The sequence below is a fragment of the Trichosurus vulpecula genome, chromosome 3 (assembly GCF_011100635.1).
Source record: "Trichosurus vulpecula isolate mTriVul1 chromosome 3, mTriVul1.pri, whole genome shotgun sequence".
Classification (NCBI taxonomy): Eukaryota; Metazoa; Chordata; class Mammalia; order Diprotodontia; family Phalangeridae; genus Trichosurus; species Trichosurus vulpecula.
The window spans coordinates 43,592,570-43,599,626 of record NC_050575.1 but is presented as its reverse complement, the minus strand read 5'-3'; the positions used below and the strand labels follow the sequence as shown (position 1 = coordinate 43,599,626).

Sequence of the window (7,057 nt, the reverse complement as noted above, 5' to 3'; positions counted from 1 at the left end):
CTAAGCCATTTTTAAAAATAATCCTTCGGTAAAGAAAGCTGAGAAAATGGTTATTTCCCTTTTTAGTCTTCCTACTCCCTATCGACCCTCCCAAGGGTCGAACAGAAAAGCCTTTAGCTTGGAGCAGGGTGGCCTTAGAACTTAATGTCTGCTGTTGTTTGTGGTAATTTTTCTCTGAAAAGCAATATTTTGACTGTAATAGATTTGTAGGAGGAAGTGGTGCCAGTGTGTGTGTGTGTGTGTGTGTGTGTGTGTGTGTGTGTGTGTGTGTGTGTGTGTGTGTGTGTGTGTGTGTGTGTGTGTTCCTCCTTGTTTTCTTTCTTTTTTTTTTAAAGAAACAACTCGCGCAGAAGACCTTGTGGTATAGATAAGTCACGTCAATTACGTCCAATAGGAGACGCAAGAATTCCAGAATTCCCATGAGTTTCTCGTTAAAAAGGCACAAAAGCAGTAGTAGGTACCCATTGAGTGGTACCTTTGAACCCTTGGCTGGAGGAGATTTTTCAGACATCCTGCAAACTGCAGGTAGAGAGGATAGTCTACCCCTTTCCCTTTCCCCCAAGCAGCTTTTTCTCATCTCTGCTTGAATTAGCTGGATCCTTAGCGCTTTGGATTGGAGGTTTCACCTTTGGCTGCTCGAATTTTGCAAACACAGTGGACCCTGCTAAGCACTATCGAGAGTCGCAACCACCAGCTAGGTTCCCGGAGTGGCTGGAGGCGCTGCGATTGACTTCGGGGTGGGAAGGTGTACCGGGAGTGGAAGGGGCGGGGAATGGGAAGGATTGGGGCGGGGGGGGGCGCGGTGGAGGGAGGAAGGAATGACCCTTTTGACTCTGGAGGAGGGACGAGATTCTGAGCGCGAGGGGCGGGGACTGGCTTCACGTGACTTTGGGGGGCTGGAAGAAAAACAGAGCCTGTCTGGTTGGAAGTCTCATTATATTCAAATATTCATTTTAGGAGCCATTGCATAGTGCCATCCTGAGCAGCGCAGTGCCTCAGCTTCCCTGAGCTTTTCAAGAAAGTTTGTTCAAAGACTGGCTGTCAAGAATCATGGACTGTTTTTATATGCCTTGTTTTCTGTCAGTGAGTAGACGCCTCTTCTTCCTTTTTTTTTAACCCCCCTCCCCCAATTAATTTATGCCCCGGCTTCTTCCTTTCTCTCCACTCTCCCCTTTCTTCAGTGTAACAATTTCTGTCTTTGATTTGCAGTACTATAGTCCTTAATTTCTTCTCCCCAGTCTTTTCCTCTCCACATCCAAATGTAACTTAAGTTGCCTTCATATCTGGGGTATTTCTAAGAAAGGAAGCACAAGCGGGGAAGGGAAATGGGGTGCGGGGGGGAGGAAAACCAAGCAATTAGCCTTATATTTACCCTCCTTAATTTTTCCCCTTTTAGTAGAAAGCCCATCGTTTCTGTTTATGTTCAGTCGTTTGTCAAAGCTGTTTGAGCGGGCGGGGGAGGAGCCCTATGCTCAGTCCTCGCAGAGTTTATCGGGAAGCAATTAAGCGCTTTCTGCTGGTCTCTTAAAAACACTTAAGCCTCAAAATAAACAGACTAGGCATCCAGCCTGCTCCAGAGCTGCTTTCTCTGTTGTCGGAGCTTCTTTGACGCATCCTTTGATTCCACCCCTCACCCTTTAAGCCTACCACTCCCCTCCAACCCAGTCTTAATCAGCGGGCCGTTCTGCTGCCCCGGGCGGGGAGGGGGGGGAGGAGGCAGGGGGCGCGGAGGAAGAGGAGAGAAGAGGGAAGGAGGGTCAGAGGAGAAAGGGGGGCCGATGGCATTTCAACCCCCCCCCCCAACCCCTTCAATGTTAACTTGTTTATCTTTGGGCAAGCCAAGTTGAGATCATGGCTAAGATAGCAACTGGGACAAAAAAAAGATTAACAGAATGGAGGCTATCCGATTTGGGGTTATTTGACTGTAAACAAGTCGGAACAAGTAATTACAGGGCAATTCCTGCGTTCAGCCCATGCATGGCTGCAGCTGATCCGGAGTAGGGGGAAGGCGAGACCCAGACTTGATCTTTGGACTGGTTATTAATCTTGGCCGCCATTTGTGGACATATGTATACACAAGTGCACATATTTTCATCTTTATTTATTTTATTAATTTAACCCTCCACCCCTTACCCCTCCCTAGAGACACCATGATTCCTGGTAACCGAATGCTGATGGTCGTTTTATTATGCCAAGTCCTGCTAGGAGGCGTGAGCCATGCTAGTTTGATACCTGAGACGGGGAAGAAAAAAGTCGCCGAAATTCAGGGCCACTCGGGAGGACGCCGCCCTGGGCAGAACCATGAGCTCTTGCGGGACTTTGAGGCTACGCTGCTGCAGATGTTTGGACTTCGTCGGCGGCCCCAGCCTAGCAAGGGCGCTGTCATCCCCGATTACATGCGGGATCTCTACCGGTTGCAGTCTGGAGAGGAGGAGGTGGAGAAGGAGCAAATCCAGAACATCAGCCTGGAGTACCCGGAGCGTCCAACCAGCCGGGCAAACACCGTGAGGTGTTTCCATCACGAAGGTCAGAATGAGTTCCCTATGTCTAGAGATGGAGAAAAGAAACTTATGCTCCCAGTTAAGAGTAGGTGGGAGGGAGGAAAAGACTAGGGAAAGAGTATGTATGTGGAAATGTAAATAAAAGCCCCCAACTGCAGTCGACTTTACCTATGCTACTGCCGATTTTAAGGCCCTGAATCAAATGCTAGAATGAATTTTACTTCTCTGGAGAACGAGAGGAAGGAGGTTGAGGGCGTTGGAGATGGGAAAAGAGAGGATGTCATCACTGGGAAAAGTTCTCTTACTTCCCTATTACTTGTCTTCTTCTGCCTCTCCCCAACCTTTTCAGAGTTATCCCTGTCAGCTTTTCAAGAAGTATTTTTTTAAGTACCAACTAAATTTAATACTACAGCTGTGTATTTGTAAAGTTGGTTCAATAGGGGCCTTGTAATCCTATCTGAATGTTTCCTAGTGGATGTTTCCTTTCCAGGGTAAATCTGAGTTATTAATCCACCAGCATCATTACAGCTTTGGAATTTATTTTCCCCTCTGTAACATGATCAACAAGGCATGCTCTGTGTTTCTTAAATCGATGTGGAAATGTTTAGCAATACTGGAAAATTGAAGCAGAGTGGTGGTTTGTGTATATTTTCTTTCACCTCTTGCTGTATCTTCCCCACTTTCTTTTTTATTTAAAACCACTTGAAAAACAAATGAACAAACAAACACACTAAACCATGGGCACAAAGCCAAAATGTTTTTCAAGGAGAGTTTGATCTTGTTGGAGTAAGGAGCTGACACATGGAAATTATTAGAAATATGAAGGAAGATAGGAATTGCTTTCTGCTTTTGGTGCTTGGTAGTTGTATTTTTGCCTATTTGAGAAAGTCACTAGTATAAACTAAATAGCTAGATTTATGTCCCTAAAATATCTGACTGGCAGAGTTTATAGTTCACCCCTTTGGTTGTATCTTGATTTTTCTCTTGATTTCCCCCTCTCAAGAAAAAAAATAGTTAATATACTCTTTTTTTCTTTTCCCCTTCTGTGCCTAGAACATCTGGAGAGCATCCCAGGGACCAGAGAAAACCCTGCTTTTCGTTTTCTCTTTAACCTCAGCAGCATTCCAGAGAATGAGGTGATCTCTTCTGCAGAGCTCCGCCTATATAGGGAACAAGTTGATCAGAGCCCTGACTGGGAACTGGGTTTCCATAGGATTAATATTTATGAAGTCATGAAACCCCCAGCAGTGTCCATGCCAGACAGCCTCATTACTCGATTATTAGACACCAGACTTGTCCATCACAATGTGACTCAGTGGGAAAGTTTTGATGTAAGCCCCGCAGTCCTCCGATGGACTCAGGACAAACAGCCTAACCATGGGCTGGCTATTGAGGTGACTCACCTCCACCAGAGACAGACCCACCAGGGCCAGCATGTCAGGATTAGCCGATCTTTACCTCAACGGGGCGGGGATTGGGCCCAGTTCCGACCCCTCTTGGTCACTTTTGGCCATGATGGCCGGGGGCATACCCTGATCCGTCACCAAAGAGCTAAGCGAAGTCCAAAGCACCATCCACAGCGGCCCCGAAAAAAGAGCAAGAACTGCAGACGCCACCCCCTCTATGTGGACTTCAGTGATGTGGGCTGGAATGATTGGATTGTGGCTCCCCCAGGTTACCATGCCTTCTACTGCCAGGGGGACTGCCCTTTCCCACTCACTGACCATCTCAATTCCACCAACCATGCCATCGTTCAGACTTTGGTCAACTCAGTCAATTCTAGCATCCCTAAAGCTTGCTGTGTGCCCACAGAGCTAAGTGCAATCTCCATGCTGTACCTTGATGAGTATGACAAGGTTGTACTTAAAAACTATCAGGAGATGGTGGTAGAAGGGTGTGGGTGTCGCTGAGACTTGGTGAGAAGGGGAGAGGATTACACACATGCACAAACACAAACTCACCCTTACCCTCTACCTAACCACTTATCCACACACAGACTGTTGCCTTATAGCTGGACTTTTTAATCTTTTTTAAAAAAGAAAAGCTACACCCTAAACATTCACCTTGACCTTATTTATGACTTTACGTGCAAATGTTTTGACCATATTGATCATATATTTTGACAAAATATATTTATAACTATGTATTAAAATAAAATGAGTCATTATTTTAAAGGTAATTTTTTTTTCTAAAGTAAATCTGCCTCCCTCTTTTTCCTGACCCATATTTTTGGGATAGGATTTATGTACTTTATATACTAATAATACCAAACTAGTAGGGTAGAAGAACGATGAAGAAAATCTTGTGTTAGGGGAGTTGGAGGAAAGAAAAATGAATTGAATGGCTCTCAGATAATTATTTTATTAATGAAATTAATAATTATAACATTTATATAGTGCTTTATTTACTGTTTATAAAGTACTTTTGTCACATTAGGAGATAGTAGTACAAAATAGTACCTCCATTTTCATAGGTGAGGAAGCAGGCTTAGGGAGGTTAAGTCTGAAGTCACACAGCTCCCTTTTCAAGAACCTCTGGTGGATTTTGAACCCAGACTTTCTGACTCAAATACAGTATTTTTTCTACTACACACTATAATCCGCAGTTAGAAAATTTTCTTTTTCATCTCTTTTAAAAACATGTAACTTTCTTTTATATCTTTCTTTCCTCTCCTAATCTGTTCAACATCCTTGGGAGAAATATTGGGTTAGAAGGAGACAAAACATTTAAGATTTTGTTTTTTCTTTATATAGCTCCTAGCTTTGTTTAGTCAGGAAAACTTTTTCACACTTTGTAAAGCACTAACAAGGCCTAAATACATTTTTGCACTTTGGTTAACATATTGATACCTATAATTTCTGTTAACTTACTTAAAGGTAAAGGTCTTTTCCATGGGAGGAAGAGGACTTCCTCCTCAGGGGTGGAGGAAATACTACTTTGAGAAGGTTGGAGAGGCAAAGTTGGAGGGAGTTGGGAAAAGATTCTCCCCATGACAGTATTCACCTTTTAGAAGCATACAATAATTGATTGTGAAGAAGTTTCTTAACACTTGAAGATATGGTTCCTGTCCCTGCTTTTATGACACCATAGCATGTTTCCTATTATTCTTGATTGTGGCATTCTTAAAATTCATTTTCATATATTAATTTTTTATAAGGTCACAAGCCATTTTTAGAATAAATGGGCATTATAAAATCAAATAATGCCCCAAATACACAAACATTGGGAACCATTTTTTTAAAAAAGATTTTAAGTGGAGAGTTGTTTTAGCAACCTTCACCAGATCCCTGTTTCCCTTTGGGCTCAAGGAGATTCTAGGAAAAGTTGGAAGATCAAAACTGTTGCATCCTCTTCCTTCCTCAATCCTTTAAAATCTATTACAGATGGTCTCCTTCCAGTTTAGCTGATACAATCACAGAAAAGGAGGAGTAAATAACAGAGGTAATAGGTGTTACATATGTTAAGTGAAGTACAAAAATGGATCTGGGTCTTGTTATGGCTTTACAAAGAATAGGTAAGCTTTCCTGCCTGAAATGGAAGGAGGACTTGGCATAGTCTTGAAGATTAGCTACACCCCTGGTAACTTAAAAAAGCAAAGGTTGTTAGCCCTAGAGGTGGTGAAGGTACTTGAGTCAAAAAGCAAGTTTTTTCATGATTACCTTTTCCATGGCATCTTACAACAGAACTGCTTGCCCACCAAAAGACATCTGTTTAAAGCAGGAAGCAAGAGTCAAAGTGTCAGGGGTAAGAAGCAGTTTTTAAAAATATAACCTCTGGCTGCAGAGAAAACATCTGACTATGCAAAGCAGAGCTAGCTTTGGTCGTTTAGAGTTGCCTTATAGGGAGGAGTGGATCCGGGGCACTCGATAGAGGAATTCACCAAGCAGAGACATCACAAAAGTTCCTGTAGTACTTGTCATATATGTTCCTTGTGGCCATTTGTTTTTGAGTAAGTTAACCTATCTTTCCTTCTGTTCTCTGCCCCTAGAGGAAGTGATTATATTAACTAAGCTGGGGGAGGGAAGGATTCCCTTCTGCCTCCATACTACAAGTCGATTTCCACCTAAAGTACAGGAAGGGGGAAGAGAATAAGCATTTATATAGCACTACTATGTGTCAGACATTGTACTAAGTGCTTTACAAATATCTCATTTGATCTTCACAACACCCTTTTGAGGTAGGTACTGTTATTAGCCACATTTTAATGTTGAGGAAACTGAGGCAAACGGGTTAAGTGACTTGCCCAGGGTCACACAGCTATTAAGTGTCATAGGCCAGATTTGGTCTTCCTGACTCTCTGCTCCATCCACTTTGCCATCTAGCTGCCAGAAATAATTATAGCAACAAATCTGGCAGTAAGGCCCCTCAGGTTGTTCATAGGGAAAACTAATAGAGGGCTAGCTTAATGCCTTTGGCCTTATGGCTGAGGTAGTTAGGGAATGTAATGGAAAGAGTGCTGGACCTGGAAATTAAAAATGCTTGTTTCCTTCTTTCCTCTCTTAGGCTTTCTCCTCAACTAAGAGCTAACCCAGGGAATTAATTTCATGGGAGACAAA

The 7,057-nt window shown here is 43.1% G+C and overlaps 1 protein-coding gene across 3 annotated transcripts; it reads left to right on the top strand.

Moving 5' to 3' along the window:
* Positions 1–470: 470 nt before the first annotated feature.
* Positions 471–4,679, top strand: BMP4 (bone morphogenetic protein 4). 3 transcript variants are annotated; one of them, XM_036748142.1, is made up of 4 exons: positions 471–525; positions 958–1,079; positions 2,144–2,526; positions 3,555–4,652. In XM_036748142.1, exons 2-4 carry the CDS (start codon positions 1,051–1,053, stop codon positions 4,409–4,411), a joined length of 1,269 nt encoding a protein of 422 aa, XP_036604037.1. In that variant the 5' UTR covers positions 471–525; positions 958–1,050; the 3' UTR covers positions 4,412–4,652. The 3 variants fall into 3 exon arrangements, with proteins under 3 accessions (XP_036604037.1, XP_036604039.1, XP_036604038.1); XM_036748144.1 differs by having other exon boundaries at positions 472–525; positions 958–1,083; positions 3,555–4,679; XM_036748143.1 differs by lacking the exon at positions 471–525 and having other exon boundaries at positions 939–1,079.
* Positions 4,680–7,057: the final 2,378 nt, after the last annotated feature.